Source organism: Tachypleus tridentatus, chromosome 13 (assembly GCF_004210375.1).
Source record: "Tachypleus tridentatus isolate NWPU-2018 chromosome 13, ASM421037v1, whole genome shotgun sequence".
NCBI classification, from domain to species: Eukaryota; Metazoa; Arthropoda; class Merostomata; order Xiphosura; family Limulidae; genus Tachypleus; species Tachypleus tridentatus.
This window is the reverse complement of record NC_134837.1, coordinates 204,527,708-204,554,978: the sequence shown is the minus strand read 5'-3', so window position 1 is coordinate 204,554,978 and position 27,271 is coordinate 204,527,708. Positions and strand designations below refer to the sequence as shown.

Below are 27,271 nucleotides of genomic sequence, written 5' to 3'. Positions count from 1 at the left end.
ATTAATATAGAGGTGATGTACAGAAACTGGTGGGGTATTATTAGGAATTATACATTTACATGTGAAAGGTTTTTTATAACCATATTGGTAATTTTATCTTGTTCAGGAAAGTGGCTCCCAGCAGAAGAGAAGAGGCTTGCTGATTCTGTGTATGAGTTATCGAGCGCTTTTCAGGGAAATGATCTCTTCAGGCCTCTCTTGGGCTGCTGTTGCAGAGAGAGTTGGTACCGATCCGAGAAGCAGTGTCGCACCAAGTGGCTCAATTACCTTAACTGGAAAGAAGCTGGAGGTGTGGAATGGACCAAAGAAGATGACATAACTCTTATTTGCAGGTATTGTTTGATGAAGTTTAGTTATTATCTTTAGGCCTTGATCTGTTGTTATTCTGTTACCACTAAGAGGTCTGAAAGCTCAAGACAGTCATCAAAGGCCTTTCATAATGAATGTATGTATTTCTTAACCCGATAACTACAAGTATAATAACTCTTTCATTACAGGTTGAGTGGACTTTACCTAGTTCTTAACTATGAAAGTATCCATATTATGATTTTTGATAATGTATGTGCATGTTTTGGAATTAAATATTAAGGTTTTAGTTAAAGATTTTCTCACTAAATTTTCTTTCAGAATGTTTACTGTCCAACATGAAGAGTAATTTTCATTTTGAGATAAAAAATACTTTTGTGCATCAGAAACTTTTCATATAGGGAATCTTTGTAACCTTCAGATAATTGTTAGATTTTTTCATTGTGTATTGGTTGGTTCCATTTGACCAACTTTGTAACCTCAATAAAATTGGGAATGAAATGTAAATAATGATTTTTTTTATTCTATATTGACTATGGATTATAACATGAAAACAGAAATGTTTAGTCTAAATAGCTTACATGTCACAACATTATATACATTTATTATATTGACATTTCAGCTGTGTCTGGCTGATATTACTAAAGTTGCAGTGGTGTTGATACACATGCACTGATGTTACTATGTTCAAGAGTATGAAGCTGGCCTTTGCAGTGTGACATGTTTTAGCTGTGTTGGTTGGCCAGCATTTTGTAAACTACAGTCACACATCAGTTATAATACATACATTATTACTATTTATACTAAGTTCTTAAACTTCAGTTATTTTTTAAAACAGTAAATATTTATAAAAAAACAATTATTTTTCCCAGTTACAAACTTTGTACTCATTTACTGCTTTCCATAAGTTGTTAAGCCTTATTAGGATCCATGCATGGAAGATGTGAAATGAGATAATGTTTTTAAAATTTTTATATATACATTTGAAATAATCCAAAAAATCATAAATTACTACTCTATCCATACTGTAGAATTTCACCATTATTTATCAAATGTAGTAACTAAGGTGTATTTGAGGCTAAAGTATGAAATTTCAAGGTTGCTAAAGTGTCACTTTACCTCTTCAAATCCAAATTTTAAAAGAATGAGTTTGGCACTGAATACTTTAATAACCCTGAGAAAGCTAGTAGGGGCACATTCTAAACCTAAAGTTGGTTAATCACACATTGTAGATAGGAGTCTTTACAAAATGGAAAGAGGTGGGTGGTTACTGTGTTCACTACATTCATTGATATTTCACTAAATAGAAAATAGAAGAGCTTCTTATTTTTCTATCATAGCATGTCAGTATTGGTAACTTGAGTTTCTAATTTCTAAGAAACTAGACTGTATTCTGACATCACAAAAATCTAATTTGAACCAGAGCTGCATTCCACATACCACATGACTCACACAAATTAATATTTAGTGTGTTCTTTGAGTATTTCCTTTTAAATTAAGAAATTAACTAATGGATCATACTAAAATTTAGATTATGATTTACAATTTGATATTAAATTTGTTGATATACATTCATGAAATACTAGTTCAATAACATTATGAATGCAAGTCTTCGAACATGATGACATGGCTTTTGACCTGTGACTAAAGCAGTTACGTTAAATATCATTGGCTAAAAAAGTTGGTTACATGGCCCATCCTCATAATTTATATTTAAAAAAACTGCATGTTAAAATAATGCATTTTATACAGAATATATTAGTGTTTAATACAAATTAAAAAGAAATAAACTACTGCACAGAAAAAAAGGTATGTGATGAAATATTCAGTAATTCTTTTATAGAAGTGTGAATTTTAATTAAATGGAAAATGTTGATATTTTAAATTTAACTAAGGTTTATGAAAATTACAGTTGAATTCTTGTTTTATAAACACCAAGTGATTTGAGTATAAATGTGAGAAACTTTGTATGTTTAGGTATTTCAGAAATAATTGTAATCTTCTACAGCTGGAAGTGTTGCTTACAATTGAACTTTGACCACACACATGGTCTTGTTTCTGTTGTATGAGATACTTGAACATATGGTTTGCTTGTCCTGATTTTTATGTTGACTGCAGACAGTTGTTGATACATATATGCAGCAAAAGTATAAGATATGTTTGGAATTTGACACAGATCAGGGCTGTAAGAAGCAGTAAAGCTAGTTGAAACATGGTCTGACCACTTTTTTAATGGTACAGCTACTACTCGCATATTAAAATTTGGTTGGTTTAATTCAATGCATTACTTTGCATGTATGCAATATTTGTAATTCAATAGTTCGAGAATCAGTTTCTAAGTTTTCAAAAATATTTTGAGGGGGGTATGCTTCTAGACCTGCACCCTCTCCATAGAAATGACAATGTGGCAGTAACCTGATCACTCCAAAATTGCTTCCTGTGACAGTGTACATTTTAGCACCCAGAACTCATTATGTTGTATTGTTTAGAGTGCACATACAGAGTTTAGTAGCAGCTAGGGTTAATAGTGATGTTTGTAATTATTTTGATGTAATTTATCAGATACAGTTTGTTGTTGAGAGTTCAGTGTGAGTTCATATACTTAAAATTCATTCAAAGTCTTTACAACATTCATTCAGTAAGATACTTTGGAAAATGTTTATCATAATGTTGAAACTATTAGAGTACATTCAAGCAAAAGGATATTTCAAAAATTCTAGTTGCTAGAGTTTTACCAAACTTCTAGTGTGATGTGTTTGGATAGAATGGCAGTGGTGTATGATCATTTGTTAACTTAAGTTTTTATATCCCTCTGCTGTTTATAAGAATGTTCACTGTTTGTTCATGTGCATAGCAGCTTTTAACAAGTTTCATCCTTCTTTATGCATCATTATTTCTGGTCACTACCAAGTAATGACTTTTTTTTTTTTAATTAGAGTATATAGTCTTGGTGCTACAGATGAAAGTCATGTAGACTGGTCAGAGTTGGCTAAAGGTTGGTCAAGGTAAGAAACATTCTCTTCCACGATAAACTTGTTTTCATGTTTTACCTTAGCTCTATACAACTCTTTTTTTTTTTTGCTTACTCTTTTAATGGCTTATGTTTTGTCTTCTTGGGCAACATTTGCTCAGTTTATGTAAATGCATCTTGAAATGTGTATCTATGTTTTTCTAAGGTAAGATCATAGTTAGGTAGAAGGAATTAGTATGACCTAGAGATCAGAGGATTAAGTTAAGGTTGTGTCTAATTTTTCAGAATTTCTCAAGCTAAAATATACAGATTTTTATTATCATACTGACTACAGCTGTGGAGTTACTTGATGTGGTTTTATTACTGCAGGTCAGTGTCAGGGTTCCTTTTGTAATTCAGTAGAAAAATACAACCACATCGGAGCCAGATATGTGTGATCATGTTTTGGTTTCTAGTGGTCACAGCTGATCATGTTGGAGTGATGTTTAGTCTGTATTGTGGTCTGTAAATTCCATTTATCATGTAATGACTTTTCTCTCTCGTTAAGTGTTATTTCTCTAGAAAACTTTAATTTATAATAAATTTAACAAAAACTAATTGTAGACATTCAAAATGTACCACTAGTAAGCTGTTATGTGTGAAATCCATTTCTTGTCTTCAAACAACACTCTTCATGCTAAAATTTATTTTTTAGATTATCCCTAGTGGTTAAGCAGTAAGTCAGCAGTCTTATGACTGAAAATTGGGTTTCAATAACAACAGTGTTTAGAGCACATTATGATATAGCCTTGTACTTAATAACAACAAAAATCTTTAAGATCAGTAAGAAAATGTCTTATATTTTGAAGTAAAGGTATAGCATACCTTTATTCAGAGGATTGAATGTAGGCTGTTTGTTATCGTGCCAGACTGGGAATCTGAGGATACATTACATCTATTAAAAAAAAAAAAAGGCTGCACTTTGAGCCCAGTGGTGCATTATAAGAGTGAATGTCAAATCTCACAAGAGTAGTTATGTGTGTAAATTGTTGAACAGAGTTTGTCTGAGCAGTTAACATTTTAGGAAGGTACATCTATCACCCTCAAATGTAAAATTTGTTTGCTGTTTATACTATTTTTGCTTAATTATCAATAACTTGTTTATTTAGGATGTATGACTGACTTTTTAGTAATAAACCTAGAAACAACAAAGATATGTTTTTTGATAATATCACAAGATGATTTGTAAAATGATGGTATTTGCATTTCTTAGTGCCGTAGGTTTTATCTTGTAAGTGATTTTTGTCTTTAGTGTTCGCTCTCCTCAGTGGTTGAGAGGTAAATGGTGGGCTCTGAAAAGACACGTTCCTGATGCCAATAAACTTCCTTTTCCTGGTACGTATTAGTGGTATTTGTTTTAATTATTTAGTTGTGGGACAATACAGAAAATTGTTGCTGATCATTGGCTGACATAAATGCATTTCATAGATGTTTTCTTACTGGAGACCTTCAACAAAGACGTTCAGAATTGTTGCGTACACATTTACATGTACATGCATATATTAAGTGGCATGACGGTAATTATGATTTCACTGTTTAGACAAACATGTTATTACTTGGAGCTGTACAGACAAACACTTAATGGAAAATACTGTATCTGTATGTGATGTATTTTTAAACTTGCCATTGTTCATGTCAAGGTTAGATATTTTGAGGAAACACCAGCCTTGGCAGTTTACCATGGTGTGACATGATGACAAGATTTGCATCAGGAAACACCACCCTTGACAGTTTATTGGTGTGTGACAGGTGATGACAAGATTCACATTGGGAAACGCCACCCTTGTCAGGTTTCCAGTTGTGTAACATGATGACAAGATTCACATTGGGAAACGCCACCCTTGTCAGGTTTCCAGTTGTGTAACATGATGACAAGATCCACTTTGGGAAACACCACCCTTAGCAGTTTACTGGTGTGTGACAGGTGACAATAAGTGTCATGATTTCTTCAACCCTTTGTCCTTTTCACAGAGTTGTACTTGGTTAATCTTTAACTGACATACAAGTTTTTTAAATGCTACTAAAGAAAATCGTGTTGAAAAGAGACATTTCTATTTTCTTAGTAATTTACAATTACAAAGTCAAATTAATGTCATCTTTTAGTTATGTAATTATAGGTTTATCGAGTACTTTATACCACATCTTTTAGTTATGTAAGTATAGGTTTTATTGAGTACTTTATACCACATGAAGATATTTTGTATGTCTATTTCTAGAGAACTGTGATTACCTCTACAAACATTATGCCGAGAAAATTCGGTTGAAAGAAGAAGCAGCAAAAGCAAACTTAGCATCAGTAGCCCCTCATGCCATTCCTGTTGTTGAGACTCATCCTGCACGAGTTATTTCTCGCCAGACACCAAATATTTTAAGGAGTGTTGTTACAACTCCACTGGCTGTTCCTGTACAGACTGTGGCTTCTGCTCCTGTTCCTCAAGGTAAGGTTGTAGAAAAGAACAAACTGGATCAACATTTAACAGATGTTCTTTTATGCTCCAACAATGAAGTTTATTTCTCTACATACTTGACAAACAAATTATGTTATCTTGTGGTTGGTAAGTGTGGCCTAAGTGGATCAGCCTGGCTCGGCAACTTTGCACTTTGGACTTGTGGTCTGAAAGTTGTGTGTTCAAGGATGGCCTGGATTATGTTGTTGTGTTTTTAAAAAAGACACTTTATTTGGACATATGACAGGTACCTAGTTGTGAGATGGAGGTTAAAACAGGACACCTTACTTGGACATACGACAGGCACCTAGTTGTGAGATGGAGGTTAAAACAACAGGACAGGCACCTAGTTGTGAGATGGAGGTTAAACAGGACAGATACGACAGGCACCTAGTTGTGAGATGGAGGTTAAAACAGGACACCTCACTGGACGTACGACAGGCACCTAGTTGTGAGATGGAGGTTAAACAGGACACCTCACTCGGACGTACGACAGGCACCTAGTTGTGAGATGGAGGTTAAACAGGACACCTCACTCGGACGTACGACAGGCACCTACTTGTGAGATGGAGGTTAAACAGGACACCTCACTCGGACGTACGACAGGCACCTACTTGTGAGATGGAGGTTAAACAGGACACCCACCGGACGTACGACAGGCACCTACTTGTGAGATGGAGGTTAAACAGGACACCTTACTCGGACGTATGACAGGCACCTAGTTGTGAGATGGAGGTTAAACAGGACACCTTACTCGGACGTATGACAGGCACCTAGTTGTGAGATGGAGGTTAAACAGGACACTTTACTCAGACGTATGATGGGTACCTAGTTGTAAGCTGGAGGTTATTGCATCCTGCTCAGGAAATAAGGGTATAACTTGCTCATCTGCTTGTGCCATTGGAAGTGGAGTTTGAAAACGTTGGCTTTATTAAGGCTCAGCAAAAGTTTTTGTTTTTCAGTATTACATAAAACTACTTGGAGCACTTTTTCATTGGACAGGTGAAGTAACTTGTTTGTAGCAAAGGATAGGAGATTGTGCTTAATGTAATAAATATAAGAAGTGCAATAAAAGTACATGTGTGTGTTAATACTGGAAAGATGTAGTGTTTTCAACCACTTCTATCAGTATTAAATTATATGAGAGGTTCCAACCCCCCTCATGTCATATTACATTACTGTGTTAAGTTGGGTATTCATTGATTAAGATATGTGAAATTGTAAAGAAACAAATGTCTGAAAAGTGCAAACAAACGTAGCTTTGTATATTAGATTGTTCAAAATAAACTGAATGTTTTCAAAGTCTAATTTGTAGTTCAAAGGCAGTACTAAAACAGAGTTAATCTAGGTTTCTGTTCAAAGGCAGTTTGCCATCTTGCATGAATGATATAAAAAGATTTATTACCAGACCAACAATGTATTGTGTATTGAGATATTAAATTATAAAAAAAGTGTAAATGCATTTGACATGGGACAGATGTTTAGTTTGTTTGGAATAGTTATCTTTTTTCATCTTTTATTATTTATAATAACTTACAATATTTCAAATGATGTTGTTAAATTTACTATCTGAATTTTTATTTTAAACTACTAATAAAAATGTTACTGATATTTCATAATCAAAGTGCTCTAAGTTAGGGTACCATTTATTTTAAATCTTTAATATATATTGTACTGCTGTAGTGGCTTTTGTTCACATGCCTTTGTTTTATTATGATTAGGTTAAAAAGTCAATTTGAATTAGGGTGAAAAAATTTTAAACAACTTCTTCAGTTTTTTTCTGCTTCTTTACACTGTGTCTGTTTTCTCATAATAAAGCCACATCAGGCTATCTGCTGTGTCCACTGAAAGGAATTGAATCTCTGATTTTAGCATTGTAAATCTGTAGGCTAACCACTATACCAGTGGGGGACTTCTCTACACATAGTCAGTAGTCCATTTCTCTTCTGCATATCACTTTAAAGCCTTTCAATATGAGTGGGAGGGGTCACTGATATCTCAATTCTTGTCCTTTTCAAAGCCAAAATACTTAAACAAATCATATCAAACTTAGAATAAATGTATTAATTAGTATCTAGCTTTGGGTTTTAAAAAGAAATTGTATAATTTCATTTATTTTGCTAGTCATTTTTTATGCCATGAAATTTCCAAACTTTTTGTAGATACAGTTACACCCCAAAAATTAAACATCACATTCGTTCACGTTCTCAATCACTGTAACGTATGTCTACAAATTCTGACTTGCCTACTTGATCCAAAGCAGGATCACTAGAGAGTGACCGACCCACATCCAGTAAATAAAAAAAATTCCTGTTGCAAACAGAGTGTCTTTGTGCAATATTCTCCTCCAAAATAAAGACAGATGGCCACGCTAATCCAATGGAACTGTCGAGGTTTTCAATCAAATGACATCAAGGTTTTGATTGACTTTTATCATCCCAAATGTCTTTCTTTTCAGGAAACATTTTTAAAACCTACTAATACAGTCAAAGTTCAACAATACTCCTTCTGCCAAAATGACAGGTCACGCATAGGACAAGGACATGGGGGAGTAGCACTGTTGGTTGATCAACATGTGCTCACCCAGTTTTTGTCATTGAATACACCCTTGGAAGCTGTAGCCATCTATATCTCCTTGGGTTGTATCATCACTGTTTGCTCTTTGTACTTTACCCCTGCAAAAATTATCATCCCTCAGACCTTGATGTCCTCATTGAGCAACTGCCAACCCCCCTTTTTAATTTTGGGGGATCTTTATGGGCATAATCCCCTCTGGGGTGGTTGTAGTGTTGATCTGAGGGGTCGTGCTATAGAGCATATGCTCCTGAATCTCAATCTGTCTCTCTTCAATACTGGCTCTTACATTTATTTTCATGCACCCAGTCAGTCATTTACAGCTATAGATCTTTCTTTCTGCTTTCCTTTGCTTTTCACTTGCTTCTCTTGACCTCAATCCATGGGGTAGAGATCATTTTCCTATAATATTAAGAGAGATTGGCCATGGTAAGTGCCACCTAACCCGTGTGCCTCAGTGGAAGTTGGACCAGGCCAACTGACCCTCTTTTACTACTCTCTCGAAACTTGATCCTGCCATCTTATGTAAATCATCGATAGATGATTCTGTAGCAGCAGTAACTAACTGTATTGTCCAAGCAGCTGCTCAGTGCATACCCAAAACCTTGACATCTCTCTCACGGCATCCCTGCCCTATGTGGAATTCTGCTTGTTCTATAACACAAAAAGCTCAGAAATGTGCTTGGGATAAATTTTGTAGATATCCCATGCTTACAAACTGCATTGCATTTCAGCAAGCCCATACACAGGCTCCATGAGTTAGATGTCAAAGCCAAAAGGAATCTTGGATTATATATATATCCCCAGCATTTCTTCCACCACCAGTTCAAAAGTCACATGGGACAAGATCCGGAAGGTGAGTGGACAGTACTTCTGCCCCCCTCTCTGTCTTAATATTCAATGTCCATGAAGTTCCTGATGCTCAGAGCATTGCCAACACTTTTGGTGACTGTTTCTCTCATGTATCTAGCTCCTCAAACTCATCCCCTTTCTTCTTAGCTATTAAAACATGAGTTGAACATCTGCCTCTTTCCTTCTTGACTGATCATCCCTATGAATACAATTGCCCTCTTACACTGGTGGAACTCAAACTTGCACTTCATTGGTCTGGCAATACATTAGTTGGACCTAATGATATACATTGAGATGCTGCACCACCTTTCTCCTGCCTCTTACTATTCTCCTGGCTGTCTTTAACCTGATATGGCAGGAGAATATCTTTCCTGAAGCTTGGTGCCAAGCTATTGTACTCCCTATTCTTAAACCTGGGAAGGATCCAAAGATTCTTTTGAAATACTGTCCCATTGCTTTGATGAGTTGTCTCAGTAAGACCTTGGAGAGGATGATTAATGCTTGTCTTGTTTGGTTCCTTGAATCAAACAAGCTTTTCTCACCCACTCAGTGTGGGTTCCAAAGACAACACTCCATGATAGACCACTTAATTTGCCTTGAAACATCAGTTAGAAGCCTTTTGAAACAAAACGTCTTGTTTCTATTTTTTTGATTTAGAGAAAGCGTATGATACAACATGGAGATATGGCATCTTGCGAGACCTTCACTCATGGATTGCATGGCAATATGCCACTTATTAAACATTTGTAATGAACCACCGATTCCAGGTTCATGTGGGCTCAACACTTTCCAATTTTTTTTCCCACAGGAACTTGGAGTCCCCCAGGGCTGTGTTCTGAGTGTCACACTTTTCATTATTAAGATTAATGCTATCAGTGAACAGCTACCCCCTACAGTTGCGAATGGTCTCTTTGTTGATGACTTTCATATCTCATGTCAGTCGTCAAATATGAGGTTTATTGAGCAGCAGCTACAAACTGCAATCATATACTGAAATGGTCCACGGCAGATTGTTTTCAACTTTCTCTTTCTAAAACTGTTTGTGTACATTTCTGCTGCCAACAGGGTATTCATTCCAGATCCAAAACTTCGTATTGATGATGATGTACTTCCTGTCGTCCCTGAGGCAAAGTTCTTAGGTCTTATATTTGACTGTAAATTAAACTTTATTTCCCATATCAAGCAACTTCATGTCAAATGTATAAGAGCACTGAACATCCTCCATGTCCTCTCTTCCACCACTTGGGGAGCAGATTGATATTCTGTGCCTAAAACTTATCGTGCCCTTATCCAATCCAAACTTGACTATGGGTCTATTGTTCTGCCAGGACCTCAGCACTGAAAATGCTGGATCCTATCTACCATCAGGGGCTTCAGCTTTGCATTGGGGCCTTTTATACTTCTTCAGGCCAAAGTTTGTAGGTGGAGTCTCATGAACTTCCTTTGTATATTCACTGTTTGCAACTGTCTCTTATGTATGCTTCCAAACTTCGCTCTTTACCACAGTATCATACTTGAGGTTGTGTTTTCCATCCTCAGCAGGCCACACTTTTCTATAATAGAAAATCTGCCATTGTTCCTTTTAGCCTTTGTATTTGGGCATGATCAGAAAAATTTGATACATCTTTGAATAGCATAGCAGTATCAACAGTTCGGCCTCTACCACCATGGCTAATTACTATCCTCAACTGTAACCTATCTTTGAGTCATCTGAGGAAGGCTGGTACTCCTGATTGGAAAAATCGCTCTTTATTTGTTGAACATCTTTCAAACAATCCATCCATTCCCATATTTACAGATGGTTCAAAATCAGATGACTCTCTAGGTTCTGCTGTGGTTTGTTATTTCAGTTGTAGCACACAGAATGTTCTCTACAGTTTCTGTGTTCACTGCTGAATTGTATGCCATTTCTCTTGCCCTGAATCATATTGAAACTATGCAATATACGAATTGTACGATCTATACTGATTCACTCAGCTGTCTATTGGTCCTGACATCATTCCATGTTAGTTACCATCTTATTCTTATCAATATTCAAAACAAACTGGCCCATCTCTCTCTGTCCAGTTTTTTTGGATACCAGGTCATGTTGGCATTTGTGGGAATAAGCTAGCTGACAAAGCAATAAAGTCCATCTACTGTGGCTTTATCACCACCACACCTGTTCCATACATGGACTATGGTCCAGTTATCAAACCCTGACTATACATTAGTTGGCAGTCGACCTGGAGTGAGCAACGAAATAATAAGCTTTAACAAATCGAGCCTTCTTTAGCTCTTTGGCCACCATGTTTCTGTAAAGATTGAAGGGAGGATATTGTTTTGGCTACACATTGGTCACACTTTTTAACTCCCACTTCCTTTTATGTGGTACTGATGCACCAGTGTGTGGTCTGTGTGGCACTCGGGTCACAATCATATGCATTTTATTATCATACCGTCATTAAAGCCAAGAATGTGACACCATTTTAAACATATTTTTAAGGTAGGTTTGTCCTTAACGTTAGCTTATGTCATAGGTGATACTGGCTGCCTCACTCATGTTTTTACATTTTTAAGAGCCATTGGTCTTTTTAACTTAATTTAAGGTTTTTATTGGACTATACACTGTTTTGGCATGATTTCTTTTACATATTATAATTTTATTTTGACCTTGACCCAGGACTGGAAAGGCCAACTTCAGGTGACTAACAGCAAGTTTGAACTTAATGCTTCAGTCTTCCTGGCAGGTCTTAATTTTACATATTTTTACCTTCATTTCCATATACCATTATAGCGTACTACATCTTGGTTGGCACAAATAGCCTAGTAGCTTTGTTCCAGTAAACATGAAATACCTACCTACCAAGATAGTTTGTTTTTTTAAGAACATTGATGATTTTTTTTGTATTTCAATTTATTTATTGTTGGTTAGAAATTTCCAATTTATACATCTAGTCAATATCAATCAACAACAACAACAACAAAAATTGTATAAAGATTTATTGAGAGAGTATAAGGTCTTGTCTTTCAGAATATATCAGATCAAGCCATAAAACAGTATTTTTAGTTAAATTTAATTTATATATATTAAATATAGTTTAAGTTATTTTAGTTAGATGAATATTCTGAATACAGTAAACCAAACAATAACAAGTATTTGAGTCACTCAATATTTTTCCATCAGTACCAAACTCTAAACTTTAGGTTTACCTAGTGTTTTGCCATAGAATAAAAATAGAGGAATGTGACAATAAATCTTCTGAGAGAAGAAGAAACAAAACTTGGCTAATTATATTTGGAACAGTTGATCTTAACAAATAAAACTGTGTTTTGAGAAGGGTGGAAAAAATTCTGAAGTTCATTGTTCATAGACAAGGTTTCTTCGAGTTGTGCAGAAATGTAAATTTGAACATTTATTTATTTTTTATTAGTTACGAATTACACGAAATAAATTACAAAATATGGAAGTGTTATATTGGTGTTTCAAGAACAACTTGTAAATGTTTCAATCACTCTTACTATCAATATTTTATTGATTTCACAAGTTAAACATCAGGTGATGTTGATATTGGAGAAGTAATTATTAAGGTTTACTTAACCTGTTTTGAGAAAGAATGTCTAGTTTACATATTCTAACTATATTCTTTTTAAGCTTTGACTACCACCATCCCAGTTCACTCATTGGCTACTACCACAGTTGCTCCTCCCACTACAATTACAGCTATTGATCCATCAGCAGCTGCCATTGCCGCTTCTTCGATGGGAGTTCCACCTATCATGCAAACCCTAGAAGTCATGCCGCAGACTGTTCAGCTGACGCCTACGTCGACCCCCGCAAACTTTCTTATTAGCTCATTCGCCACAATTGACCATCCCATTCACTACGTCTGTCACTCCAAATCAAATTATCATTCACGCTGTTGCAGTAAGTGTTGTTGTGTTATAACTCTTCTGAAACCTTTTAACAGACAATGATTTATATTTTTATTACAGGTTTTACAGTTAGAAAATAAAATAGAATACAAACAACAACTAAAAACAAATTTCGTTATTTGATTATTAGTAAGTTGAATACTTTACTGGTTTTGCACCTTCCTCTTCTTACATTACAACTAAAGTTTGAACCAACCCAGGCTGAAACTACTTTGAGTTTGAGCTGTTACTGTTAAAGGATTTTCTTAGAAGAGCTATGTTTGAAGTGATATTTAGGGTAATTTTTGTAGCCAGAAACTCTCCATGGGAATGAGAATGTAACCGTTCAGTTAAACCCTTCACCACACGTCATCATCAGCACCACAGGTTTGAGTTCGCTAGCCACTGAACATCTAACCTCTGTTCCCCTGACTAGTGACCAGATGACAAGCACTTCTGATGTACCACCAGGCATTGGATCAGATGAGATTGAAGACTCCCAGGAGTCTCTGATGGGGGGAGAGCCAGGTTTTGAGGCAGAGGTAGGATGTGATTTGATCTTAAGATTCGTGACTGATAAAGTTTCGTTCCATTATCGAATGATCTTAGCTGATTGTTCTTTGTTGTCAAAATCTTTGTAAACACATTTTCCTTTAGTCATTTAATTTAATTTTCACTACAAGAAATTATCCACAAGGATGATTCTTTCCAATTATTTTCTGTATGTGTTGAGGTTGTGGGTAACATGCTTCTTCAGAACTTGAAAGTTCTAGAACAAAAATACAGGAATTGAGTTGTACGTAAGGATAATGTGATCCTACTTCAACACCTAAAATAATCTTTCAGGTGGACTACACTACTGATAAGTACTAAATCTAACCATCGTTCAGACAGTCTATGCTAGCAACTAGCACTGAATCTAACCATCTTTGCTGTTTTCTTATGTTACAAAGAACGTTTCTGTATTGTGTTCACACAGTCAACATGGCTATGCTTAAAATAGTTTGCAAGTTAATTTATCAGAAGTTTTGTAATACACACATTATGGGTAGGGTACTTTGAATTATACTGTAGTCCTATCATATTTAATGTGTTTCAGTTCTGTAAAACTTATGGTTAATGTAATAGGTTAGAGAAATAGGTATTTGTGGTTTGTTCACTGTATTGGTGGTGTGTCACAGCTCTGTAAAACTTAGTGCTTGATGTATTGTGGTTAGAAGTAACTTGTTTATTGTATAATTTTAGCTGGTAATGAAATGTTGTGAAACTTACAGGAAATATAACCAGTTGTAAGTTTTTATCTTAGAGTACTGGAGTGGTACAATCATATATGATCTTAGAAATGAAACCCTATAAACAGAGAGCTTTTCACAAGTGGTATAATCAATATTAGGGTTACTATTTGTTATTTTTGTTTATTTCAAACAACCAAATCATTTTTAACTTAGGGGGTGGAGTTTATAATTTATTACAGACAATTACTTTAAAATATTTCTTTCAACAGTTTAATTAGATGTAGCTTTTTGTCAATAAGAACTGATTACTTCACAAAGGCAAAACGTATTTTATTACTTAAGAGTTTGTGAAGTTAGTGGAGATAATAGTTCCCCTGATTGGTGTGGAAGTGATGTGTAATTTTTTGAACTGATAAGTTATTGTCAGTTTTAAAGTATGGACTCCATCTTTAGATGTGGAGCCCAAATTATTCTCCAGTATCATTTTGCTTTATTGTTAGAGAAATGAAACTTGCTAAAGTTACACAATACAAAGTATAACATAAAATCATGTATTAAGCCTAATTTTATTCCAATACAAGAAACTTTAATGGTAGGAAAGATCTTAGAGATTAACTCCCTCTTGTATGAGAGGATGTTCTGACACAGTCTGTCAGTTACCTGGAAGTTATTGTACATTTTCTCTGAAACAAAAGTATGTACTGTGAAGATTATTTGATTTTTCATAAATTTCCATTATGTTTAGCTATTAATATTTGTTTTAAAACTAGAACCTGAATACAATCATAGTTTTGTACAAAACATTTCATTAATTTTGTTTTGCAAGTCAAATAAGGACATGATCCTTAGCAGTAGATAATGTAAGTTTACTTAAATATACCTTTTGTCATGTTGTACTGCAGGAAATTGAAGACAGCAAGTCAATCGTGAAAGTTGAAGAAATAGAAGAAAATTTAGCAGTGATGGGTGATCAACCTCTAGTATCCGAGTCAAGCGTGTCAGCTAACATGTACATATATTCTGATTCAGGTTTGTTTACATTTATGATTGGATACAAAATGTTTTAGCATTCAGTTCTTAGCCAGTAAAGAGAAACAGAGATGAAAGCACCTTAACTAGACATTATTATGGATGCCAGTTTCATTCATATAAGTGCTTAGCAGAATGTTATTTTGTAGACATAAACCAAATTAGACTATAAATACCCCCTTAACAACCTACTCTACAGAAAGTAAACTTAACCTCTTCAGAGAACACTTTGTGCTAATAATTTCTACATAATTCTAATTACATGTTCGTTTTGAGACTTAACTTTTCACTTGGAAATGTTAAAATCAAACTATCAATATTGTACAAACCCAAGGGCAACAGCCAACAGTAACTGGTTCTTTTGTAGCATTGTCTACCCCATTTTCAGGTGTTTATTAAACATTATTGAGCAAGAGTATATAATAACCAGCTTTGAATTCTCATATTAAAATAACGTTGACACCATCCAGTTATCAGAAGGTTTGTAATATAACCTTTATCACCACACACAGTAATTATTTCTTCATGTTTAGTTTTATAGACTGTTGTACTTTTATTTTGTAAAAACCTAACTTGTTCCATGTTCTGAGACACCTTTGATTTTTCATTTGCCCACTACGATGCCTGTTGTTTCTCTTCAAATGTTGTGTACAACATAACTGTTTGTTTATTTGCAGACCCCATGCTTGCAGGAAACACTAGTCCAGAGCTGATGTGTTCCACCTCTGATGTTGAAGCAGAAAAAACAAGAGAAAGAGGAGAAAACCCTGACCCCCTCTCTTCCTCTGAAGGATAAATGGTACCTCGAGTTAATTATGTGAAGGTCAAAGGCAGAGAGAGAAAAATTTATTCTACTCCACAGATGGGTCAACAAGTCACTTGGAGATGCTTGTGTTGTACCTGTCCACTATGGTAGTAGAAATTAGATTTTTTGTTCTTCACTAAATGAAATTGTTTTTGTACAGTGAACTGAAATAAATTAAAGCACAGCACAGACATTTGTAGTTTCTATTCTGATGTGTAACAATGAGCTATTTGTAAAGATTTTGGGTATGTCCTGATGAATGTCACACGATAGTTTCACAAGGGTGAGTTTTTTGATAGTTTGTGGAGATAGGAGGTATATGGTTGTTATTCTTCACCTAAAGATACAATTTCATTGTATTTATTCCAAAAGTAAGCAGATTGACTCAGAAAATTCTTATATTGTAGTGTTAATGACCTTAATACTAGCTAAATTAATCAGTTTAGAGTATATTGTAATAAACTGGTGTGCAACATATTCTCAGATGTTAAGAACTTGTCATAACTTAAAGGTTTTTGTTTGTTAGGGTTTGATTTATTACTTGCATAATCAGTAGGCCTCAAAGAATTAAAAACACCATTTATTATCAGTGTAAAAGAAAAACGTAATGTTCATTTTATCGGGTTTCTTTTTTCGTGTCGTTAACACAACTTTTCCTCAGTTTTTATATACTAATTCTCCGCTGTGATAAGGGCACGAACATTTATGTACAAAAGGCTCTCGATAGCTCTTTAATAAAAACAAAAAAAGTTGGGTTTTAATTTTTCTGCTCTTTAAGGGTGACGTCATTCATTGAAGTATCACGTGAAACAAGACCCTCATAAGACAACCTGTTGTTAAATTTGACTGGACTTGTCGATTTAAGAGCGCTCTCTCATTATTTTAAAGGTTAAAAAAAATGACTATCATGTGTGCAATGGGTCTAGGAAATAGTACTAGGATTACGTAGGTTGAGGTTGGCGGGGCCTTGTTTGGGACGACCCTATCGTCTTGAGCAAGGCGAACTTACAGATGACAAACGTTTTCTTAAAGACTGATAATTATTACTTTTAGAACGCTCCCACTATGTCGGGAAAGTTAAAACTTTGTTACATGACTTGAATTAAGATCTGTACCAAATATTTTATGTAATTCTCTATAACCTCGACATTGTTTTATTCAAGCTATGTACAAGTCGTCTGTTTCTTTATCCATATCATCTATATAAAAGTCTTGTTTTGCCCTAAATTTGCCCGGTTTAAGTGTGATAACCAAAGGCGAATTAATATAATTTCAAACATTAAGCAGTAGAGGGCGCTCTACATTCTGACACTCAGTTACACAACCCCTTTCAAACATGTGGTTAGCTTCTGGTCAGTTCCCTCTTTCTTTTTGTGAACCTGACGATGACCGAAGAAGGTCGAAACGTTGTTCGCTCCTCTACGCAAAATATTTTCTCAACCCAAGCGAGCCGTTTTTACATATACATATTTTTCTCGATATCACTGTAAATATCGGTTGGATAATAAGAGTTAGTAACGTGGTATTAAAATAGGGTATGGTTTAAACATATAGAAATTAACAGGTTAAGTTCTTTGATATAGCCTACTTAATAAATGTACACAGCCACACAATGAAAACTGTATGGATTTATTTCTGTAGTCGTATTATACGTAGTTTGTTTTAATCAATAATACGAAATATGACAGTAAATTCCATACACCGATCTCCGTTTTGATATAAAATCATTAGCCTACCGTAACATAACACTAACATTTAAATATTAATACAAAATAAGACAGTTAATTTCATAGTTAAAAGAGAGAATGACCTTAGATAGATATAAAATTGGCATAGAGGCCTGACGTGATATCTCACGAAGCCTAAGTCTGCGATAAGCGCTGATATGTAAAAAGTTGTCACACATTTTCTTGTGTGTTTTATATTACCTAAAATGTAAAGTGTAGTTCATTAACTAGTTCTGTTACGACATGGAAATGTAAAACTTGTCTTTGAGAATTTTTTCGCCGGAATTGCTTTTAATACATTAGCGTTATTTGTTTATATTCGAGTTTGCAATTATGAAGATGCTGCTATAACTCTCATTTCGGCCATTTTCTAGTCAGTAGCTGGAGATGGAGATAATGCTCTTATTATGGTGTTATTCTTCATCGCAAAGCTCCCCCAATGGGCTAGATGTACTGTACTCACCCCGGAGATCTTATACCCCGTGTTTAGCGTTATCAGTATTCCGATGTAGTGCTAAGTCAGTCGGTGAGCCTTTATAAAATAGTTTCAATTTAAAATGACCTACGATTGTTCACTGTGGATGCGGACTTATTTTTAATAACCCTAGAATGTTTAGATCTGGGAAATTAAAACGCGGATACAGTAAAATCATTTTTGTTTAGGGAACTTCTGTTTTAAGGAGTTGCACTGGGAAAAGCTGTTAGTTTGGAGAAATGTCAGGATATAATACAGTTTTTGTTTTCAGTTTGCTCCGTGCTTCCACCTGGTGGGCGTTTGGCATGTTGCTTCGCAACAGTTAATGCGTCATTGCTAACACAACATATTCTGACACCGCCATACTCTCGTCGTGGAGGAAGTTCATAGAGAAAGTCCTCAGAACTGGAGGTGGAACAAGTACTACACGACTCTTCCTCCTCTCTGTCTCTAGGCCTTTCAGGGCTTAGCTGGGCTGGTTTGTCCTCTTTTACTAAGGGCAACTGAATTGTGTGTGGTGTTCGTCTGGTTCCTCGAGATGAAAGCATTACTTTAGGTTTTGTTGCTGAGTTCAGGTTCCACGCCTTACTTACCTCCTGAGCGTGATAGGAAAGGTCTTTCGATAAGTTTCCAGTTTTTTTACCGTAAGGCCGAAGTAGGGAAGAATCTACGGATAACGTTGTAGTTTTACTAGTGACATCATGACTTGCATGTGTAAATGTGCAACAGTGAGATTCCTTTATTCGGTCAGTTCTTCCATTATTTTCGAACGGGTGTTTTATTAGAACTGGATTGAACCGGACAGACAGGTTTTTGGAAGATCCACCATTGTTGTTGGCGCTGGAGTTTGTCCGGACGATTGGACGCAGAATATGACCTGTCCTAAATCCCGAGTGGACGGAGGTTGTAGGCAGAATTCTATTTCCACAACTTAAACTGGAAGATAGTTGCGACATTCGATGCGAGTCTGGCGAACTAACCAATAACTGTTCGGCTGGGGGGGCTTGCGTCTCTTTCTTGTTTCTGCCCCGTGTATGTCTTTTAGGCGGTAGACGACACGGCTTGTGTAAACACTCTAATTTTTCTAGTACGTTCATACCGACTGGGGAAAGTAACTCATTTGAGGGTCCCTTAGTCCAGCCTTTGGCACCTTGAAGGTCCGTGTAACTCCGTGGTATATTTGGGACAAACTGATTTGAAGAAATGTTGTCTTGATAACTTCGTGATGGAAACAAATTACTCTTCGTTGAGACGTCATTAAGTCTTAGAGACAATAGATCACATTTCTGATCCATCATTCCAGTAGATGGCGACAGTGCATCTTTGTTTAGATTCTTTGGTTTGTGAGTTTCCCCTGAAATAAAATATTTAACTATGATAAAAACAAACCCGAGATGCAGTTTTCTTTCAAAGCACCAAAAATTATTGCAAAGATCATTTATATAAAGCAATATCTAATATTATCTTTGTTTTTAAACGTTCGAAAGAAATTCTCTCAACCAACCATTAACATTGTTTCTGGTACACCCACACGGGGACTGACCAAACCGATTCTTAGATTTCCTCAAACAGTAAAGAGAAAAGTATCTACTAATAAGCCTTATATTGTGGAATCGTGTGTGTTTCTTATAGCAAAGCCACATCCGGCTATATGCTATGTCCACCGAGGGTTGTAAATCCGCAGACATACCGCTAGCGGGGGACTTACGGAATCATACAAAGGGACATTTTATCTGATACTTCATCGCTTGTAGACCTGTACTTAAACTGTATTGTAGAATTAATCCGGTAAAGGATTTTTAATAAGCCATTGTGCTTGTCATAGTACTATATTAATTACTTCGATACGAAGTTAACCTGCCTGACAAGAACTGAACTCACTCTGCGAGTCAAGTATTCTCTCTTCTGGTGAAGTAACCACAAACTAAGTGCACTTGAACCACTTCTTTTATACCCGTTCGCCCTATTTAAAGTGTAGTTATTTTTTTATGGTTTTGTTACACCACTCATGTGGGGAATGGAATTCTTACACACAGGAAACTACGTCATATTTAATGGGATAATAAACTAGAATATTTTTGACATTGTATTTTATCTCGGACACTATCAAGTTTACTGTCGCTAAGAAAGTCAAATACATACAAGAAACTTAGTACGTAAATAATTTAGAAATCCGACATAATCTAGATCTTACCGATAAGTCTAGGAGTCAACCCCCTCTATATATTCCGTGTTTTAACACCTCGCTTCTATCATAATTACATATATTAACCACCTAGTGGTGATTTTTATACCATAATTACTTTGACTACTGCATTAAATAGTTCACTGGTGGGTTTACAAAATGGTTGGCCAAGCATCATGAATTGTTAACTCAACTGTTTCCTTACCCTTGCTGCACTCCACAGAACAATAAATCAGTCCGCCTCTTGGTAAGAAAGGTTGACCTAGTAACGGTATGTTACATATGTGACATCGGAAACACTTTTCCGTCGCGTGCCAGTGCAGCCCCTCGTAGGCCATCTGACCCTGGTCCACGCAAATCGACTCCCCACACGTATCACAATATTCAGAAAACATGAGATCGAAGCAAGTAAGACAATAAGGATGTCCTTCGTTCATGACGTACTTCTGACCTCCTAGTCGCAGGTCACATTCGTAGCAACGGAAGTGGTCCACGTGCCATGCCATCCCTTCAGCCTCCGTACACTCGTCGGAAAAGATAAGCTAGCAAAAGTTTCGATAACGTATTAACGTTTAGTTTTTAACATGAAATACAACATTAATAGCAACACGTACCACGATCTCTCTAAACAACACGTACTACGTTTCTATTGGAAAACTCATGGAACTAATACATGCGGTATAAACTTACACAAACTTTCTATTAATTATTTTAAACCATGTAAAAAAGCGACGTTTAAAAACGAGTTACTCCACGTACACATGGTCTGTAATCACTACTGACACTAGTTTTTAGTAGTGAGTTTATAACATACACGTAAATGTATAAACCGGTCCTCTCTCGTTAATTTAACGCCTTGTATTATAAACGTGTAAAGCGGTCCTCTCTGTTACCTTGTTTACAAACGTTTTGTGTTCTCAACTCTCACGTATAGAGAACATTATGTTCATCCAGTGCATGGAAATTCACAACTCCATTAGATATAAAATAACTTTTCTCCAGAAACTTAAGTTTTGACAGCTTACTACCACATACAGGGTCAGTGTGAGTGTAATTTTTGTATTTCTACGTTTCTTAATTTTTAAAATTATTCTGACAAATTATTAAACTTAGTTTAAAGTAACAAATGATTTAATAGTTTTACACTTCCTTTTGATCGAAACACTTTCGTTAGTTTAGTAATGCTAGGTTTAACGACAATAAGGAAAACAATTGATATGGTCAGTAATTTAAATAACTCAGTTTTTATTTAATTTACCTTCGTAAGTTTATGAAACTGAAATACCGACGTGAGACTATTTACATAATACAATAATAATTTAGGAACCCTTCTACTCTCAAGAAAAGCAACAAACCAACAGAAGATTCAAAGATGACCAGAATGTCTACAGCGTGTCCATGTCATACACTTCAACGAAACATGTTAACCTTAATAGCAGGATTAAATAGACAGAATCACAAGAGTCACGTATATTGAATTAAGAAAAGCTACAACTGACCTATGGTTCAAAACGTTTCGGACACCCTTTTTAGTTGTTGTTTGTCTGAAAAAAACACATTCCCCTCACATACTAATAATTGGCCATAAGTACACTGTTTACGAATCATTCACACAACGTTGACACATTGTGAATTTGTAGACACCCTTTTGTTTATCAAAATGACCACCCAACTACCAAGGAGAAGAGATCTTGAATACCGGATGTTTGAATTGTGTTTAACGTCGCGCAAAGCTGCTCTTGGGTTATCTGCGCTAGCCGTGCCTAATTTAGAAGTGATAGGTTAGAGAACCCTGCTAACTCTTGGGATACTCCTATATCAACGAATAGTAGGTTTGATTTTAGCATTATAACCCCCCACGGCTGAAAGAGCGGGCAGGTTCGATAACGAGATTCGAACTCCCTACTTACAGATTGTGAGTACAGCGCCATCTCTGAAGGGAAAAACAATAGTTATAAGTAAGTAACGTCACACAATGGTCGACCGCTAATTACAAGATAAGTCTAAGACTCAAAGGCTACCAGTATATAGCCACAATGTATCTAACTTTGTGGAAAGTCAGCTATAATGAAGTGTCAAACAAACGAGACGGTAAACTGTTTTCATAAAAACGTGTTTACAGAGGGGGTGACATGTGTTCTTTCATCTCCTCTTCCCCTGCCCCCCTGGGGTTAAACGCCTACCATATAGCCATACATAACTTTGAAGTAACAGTCTAACTAGAAGGCAGATAGTCAAACGCACCCACCGCCAACTCTTGGGCTACTCTTTCTGTCAGACGGAATGGCTGGATCCAATTATCACGCTTTTACTACCGTCATGGCCCTTAAAATGCGGAGCGCGTTTTTACAGTAAGGGATTCACAGTCCAAATATGCACATCTTTAGGTCACGCCCAATCAAGCCATACACAGCTTACCTCGTCACACGCCCCACATCGTGGTCTCACGGTTTCAGCATGATGCCGACCGCAGTAGAGAGCTCCGTCCTGGATGCAATAGATCAGGTCGACTAACAGTTCCCTGCAGTCCCAACACACGAAACAGGCCGGGTGCCACCAGCAGTCTGGGCCTAATCTGTCAGCTGTAACGCAGATGTCCCCTCCTGACAGTGTTTCGCCACACTGGAAAATAATCCGTGTTATTAGGAACATCACTGGTGATATGTGATGATACACCTTGTTATAGTACTTTACCTCAACCTTCTGTTGTGGTCAATAATTTCATAGTACTTAATGTCATAACACTAATATTAAAACTACACCTTAGTACACCCAACAGCAGCAGTAGTTTAATTATAGTTCTAACATTAAACTACACCTTGACGTGAACGTAAGGTGCGATACATGTGGTGTGCTATTGACGTAACGTGTTGACCTGAAGGTAAGGTGTGACGCACGTGTGCTGCTGACTGTTGGTTGTTCTGCTGTGTTACAAAACGAGTCTGTAGTAATAATGCTCTCATTGTTTGCTGTTACAGACTCCACCTAGGGGACAAATAGTACTCTACCATATTTTGATGTTTTAAACAGGTAAGTCCCACATTTTTTAACATCCACCGAAGTGTGTACAGGTTAGCATAGTGGTGTGGGTCAGTGTTTCATTATATCATTGAATAGCGCCTGCAGATGAAACAAGTAAGATTAACATTGTTGTAAGACAAACAGTGGTTTGTCAGCACGTTCGCTTGTTTTTTTATGTAGCTATTGCGTTGTGACGTATCATTTAAATTTATAAAATAAAATACTGGTCATAATCCAAGAAACATATTCACAATACATCCCCCTCTATTCACATCACCATGACTCCTCAAATTTATAGAAACATTCACAATACATCCCCCTCTATTCACATCACCATGACTCCTCAAATTTATAGAAACATTCACAATACATCCCCCTCTATTCACATCACCATGACTCCTCAAATTTATAGAAACATTCACAATACATCCCCCTCTATTCACATCACCATGACTCCTCAAATTTATAGAAACATTCACAATACATCCCCCTCTATTCACATCACCATGACTCCTCAAATTTATAAACATTCACAATACATTCCCCTCTATTCACATCACCATGACTCCTCAAATTTATAAACATTCACAATACATCCCCCTCTATTCACATCACCATGACTCCTCAAATTTATAGAAACATTCACAATACATCCCCCTCTATTCACATCACCATGACTCCTCAAATTTATAGAAACATTCACAATACATTCCCCTCTATTCACATCACCATGACTCTCCTCAAATTTATAGAAACATTCACAATACATTCCCCTCTATTCACATCACCATGACTCTCCTCAAATTTATACAATCTACGATGAAATGTAACCAGTGTTTGCCGTTTCTCCCTGAACAACATAAGCTACAAACAACAGAATGTCGATTGTACAATAACAGGTTAACACACTGGTTATAGTTTGATATTATTACTGATTCAACAATAAAACTAAGTACCTTTCATTAAATATTCGTCTACAACTGCTTGTACTGTGTCCGGTTTATGTTTTTTAAAAAAAAGTGTTTACATTGAGTTCTACTATCATTGCTTTAGGGAAAGGTGCAACTTCATCACGACGCTACACATAAATGTATCCTGCCAAAGAGAGACTATTCACGATCAGATGTTAACTGCGGAGTACGGATAGATTTCTCGATTTTTAAAACGTGTTCAACTGCACGTGCCATCTTGTATCCTCACTCGGGTATCGAACCTTGGGTGTTAGCGTTATAAGTCTTCAGACTTGCCGCTGTGCCAGTGATAGGCTCCATATCTGTCTAAATAGCAACAAATAAACCACATACAATAACTACAGATATTAGAACCACGAAAATAAAGCCATTCTTGCTTAAGGTTCTACAATATATACATACTTGATATAATATAAACGATTTTGTGATAAATTAATTTTAAAATATTAACAGTTATGTTCCGAAAGTCCAAGTAAAAATGGAATACAGGAGCCACTTATGGGGTGTAATTGATATTTACATAAAATTACATCCCTTTATTCAAAACTTACATATTCACAGTTCACTGGACATTCCAGTGAAACAGGAAGTTGACGTACGTTCCCTAGTCCCAACGATTCTCGTCTTCTTTGTTCTGAGAACTCACACAGTTTCTTCCTTTCGTCTTCGTTCAGCATTCTGTTAGAGTAGTTAGGCTGTGTGTCGTGAGGTGGCAGTTGGTGTACCAGTTGCCTCATTCGATACTTTTCTCCAACGCTGTTCACATACGGGACTTTCTCTTCAGGAAGTGCTGAGAAATAAAGGTGAACCTGAAACAAAGAAACAACCAACGGATTGACGTAGAAACATTTATTTCAATGTGTCTGATAGCTTCAGAAATTCGCACAAACCTACACAAGAGCTGTCCCTAATTTTGAACTGATAGACTACACTTAAGCTCTCTAACGGTACAGTGGGATTTGACTGTCACTCTTACCGAAGTTTCTGCTCGACGAGTAGCAAATTAAAAAACAGAGCTTAATTCTATATAAAAAATGATTAAAATTATTATACTATGAGAGCAAGAAAAGAAGAAAAACGCCCAGAGTATACGACTGTCATCTGTCATTCATGACGTTATTCAAGAAAAGAAGAAAAACGCCCAGAGTATACGAGTGTCATCTGTCATTCATGACGTCATTCAAGAAAAGAAGAAAAACGTTCAGAGTATACGAGTGTCATCTGTCATTCATGACGTTATTCAAGAAAAGAAAAACGCCCAGAGTATACGAGTGTCGTCTGTCATTCATGACGTCATTCAAGAAAAGAAGAAAAAGGCCCAGAGTATACGAGTGTCATCTGTCATTCATGACGTCATTCAAGAAAAGAAAAACGTTCAGAGTATACGAGTGTCATCTGTCATTCATGACGTTATTCACGTCTGAAAGAAAATTAGAATTTTCACCGTGAACGAAACAATATGTGCACGTGAGCTGAACGGTCTTAAGAAACTGTTGATTCAGGTGTAGTCTATTTTCGAACTGATTACATTAAACCCACCCACAATTACAAATATCTTTTAACTGGTTAACTGTCACTATTTTAACAAGTCCAAGAATAAGCACGCAAAACGTGTTTGGCAGAATAATGTCTCGAGCCTTAGACTCTTTGATCCATAATCCCAATGATAATTACTAGGCCACGCCCAGCCATGAAAGTAAATCAAAAAGTGACTAGGGTAAATATCTCAAATAACTCTGTCATATATAGAATTGTTTAGTGCAGGTAACATTCATTTAATTATTTTATGTTTTTACGTCAGTGATGTCGAGGCTGTGAAGAATTCTAGAAGGCCCAAGTGATAGACCCATAAATAGCTGCGACCAGAGGAACAGAAACCAAATAAAAGTCACGTGAAAGAGAAGTTCGGTCAGTGAAAAGTAAGAAAACAAAGTTAGTCATCGTGAAAGTAACGGTTGATGTGTTAGAGTGAAATTAATAGTTTGGAATGTACAAGGAGAATAATTTGTGTGGACTTTGACAAAAGGCAGACGATTATTGAAGGATACAGCTGTGGGAACTCACGGAACAGTGTAAGTGAATTATACAAGGATACTATTGCAATAAAAACAGAAAATGTGTTTGGCTTATCAACCAAGTTATAAAGCGATTAAATTGGTTTTAAGTGGCCTTTTGACAACAAGAAGATAATTGTTTAGTGTTTACGATACAATTATGATCTCCATAATATAAAGAATTTTTGTACATACGTTTAACTTGCTCCGAATATATTATTTTATTGTGTCTTCACGTTACGTCGTGTTAAAATATAAACGTTATACCTCTGATAGACTGTTTAGGCAGAGTATTTATGGTGAACCTTTGTAGAATGGACGACAACTGCCTGTTGTGGAGGACGACGTTTTGAAAGTCTTCAGACAGTTGCCGTCCATTCTACCAAGTTTCATCATAAACGTTATATCTTTTTTATATATGGTATATTTTACGACGCGTACTCTGTAGAAATGTAACAACCATATATTTACTTTAAATAGTGTACAAGCATAATTATAGTATTTTTACGTTTTGTAATGTGTGTAAACATCTATACGTAAATAACTAACAAAGGTTAAACTAAGAAATATGGTAATTTTAGTTGATTTTCTATCGGCGAAAATGAAACAAAGTTAACTGGTCGTTGTCATCAGTTATGGATAACATGTTAACTCGCACGTCACAAACAATATAAATAAGATAAACA

General features: G+C 36.0%; 3 protein-coding genes across 15 annotated transcripts in view; 2 read left to right on the top strand and 1 right to left on the bottom strand.

Annotated features, from left to right (window-relative positions):
- Nucleotides 1-26,664, top strand: LOC143239689 (uncharacterized). Of its 2 annotated transcripts, XM_076481066.1 has the most exons (9): nucleotides 1-332; nucleotides 3,243-3,311; nucleotides 4,569-4,651; nucleotides 5,533-5,754; nucleotides 12,824-13,096; nucleotides 13,395-13,625; nucleotides 15,221-15,347; nucleotides 16,025-16,259; nucleotides 26,333-26,664. In XM_076481066.1, exons 1-6 carry the CDS (start codon nucleotides 16-18, stop codon nucleotides 13,415-13,417), a joined length of 987 nt encoding a protein of 328 aa, XP_076337181.1. In that variant the 5' UTR covers nucleotides 1-15; the 3' UTR covers nucleotides 13,418-13,625; nucleotides 15,221-15,347; nucleotides 16,025-16,259; nucleotides 26,333-26,664. The 2 variants fall into 2 exon arrangements, with proteins under 2 accessions (XP_076337181.1, XP_076337180.1); XM_076481065.1 differs by lacking the exon at nucleotides 26,333-26,664 and having other exon boundaries at nucleotides 16,025-16,341.
- The window catches only part of LOC143239685 (pleckstrin homology domain-containing family G member 7-like), a 406,704-nt gene that overhangs the window by 73,373 nt on the left and 306,060 nt on the right, over nucleotides 1-27,271 (top strand). The gene's annotated exons all lie outside the window — the stretch shown is intronic.
- LOC143239686 (uncharacterized) overlaps nucleotides 17,766-27,271 on the bottom strand; it is a 30,346-nt gene continuing 20,840 nt past the window's right edge. For all 12 annotated transcript variants that reach the window (XM_076481051.1, XM_076481054.1, XM_076481060.1 and 9 more), the window contains 4 exons: nucleotides 25,083-25,340; nucleotides 22,958-23,161; nucleotides 20,745-21,081; nucleotides 17,766-19,708 (listed from right to left, as the gene is read on the bottom strand). In XM_076481051.1, coding sequence (XP_076337166.1) covers nucleotides 18,597-19,708; nucleotides 20,745-21,081; nucleotides 22,958-23,161; nucleotides 25,083-25,340 — 1,911 coding nt within the window. In that variant the 3' untranslated portion in view covers nucleotides 17,766-18,596. The remainder of the gene's footprint in view (nucleotides 19,709-20,744; nucleotides 21,082-22,957; nucleotides 23,162-25,082; nucleotides 25,341-27,271) is intronic.

Excerpts from the sequence above, each read along its gene's own strand:
- LOC143239689 (XM_076481066.1), top strand. The coding sequence starts at position 16 with ATGTACAGAAACTGGTGGGGTATTATTAGGAATTATACATTTACATGT. Across the intron at positions 333-3,242 it reads GACATAACTCTTATTTGCAG|AGTATATAGTCTTGGTGCTA; the intron begins GTATTGTTTGAT and ends TTTTTTAATTAG. Across the intron at positions 5,755-12,823 it reads TTCTGCTCCTGTTCCTCAAG|CTTTGACTACCACCATCCCA; the intron begins GTAAGGTTGTAG and ends ATTCTTTTTAAG.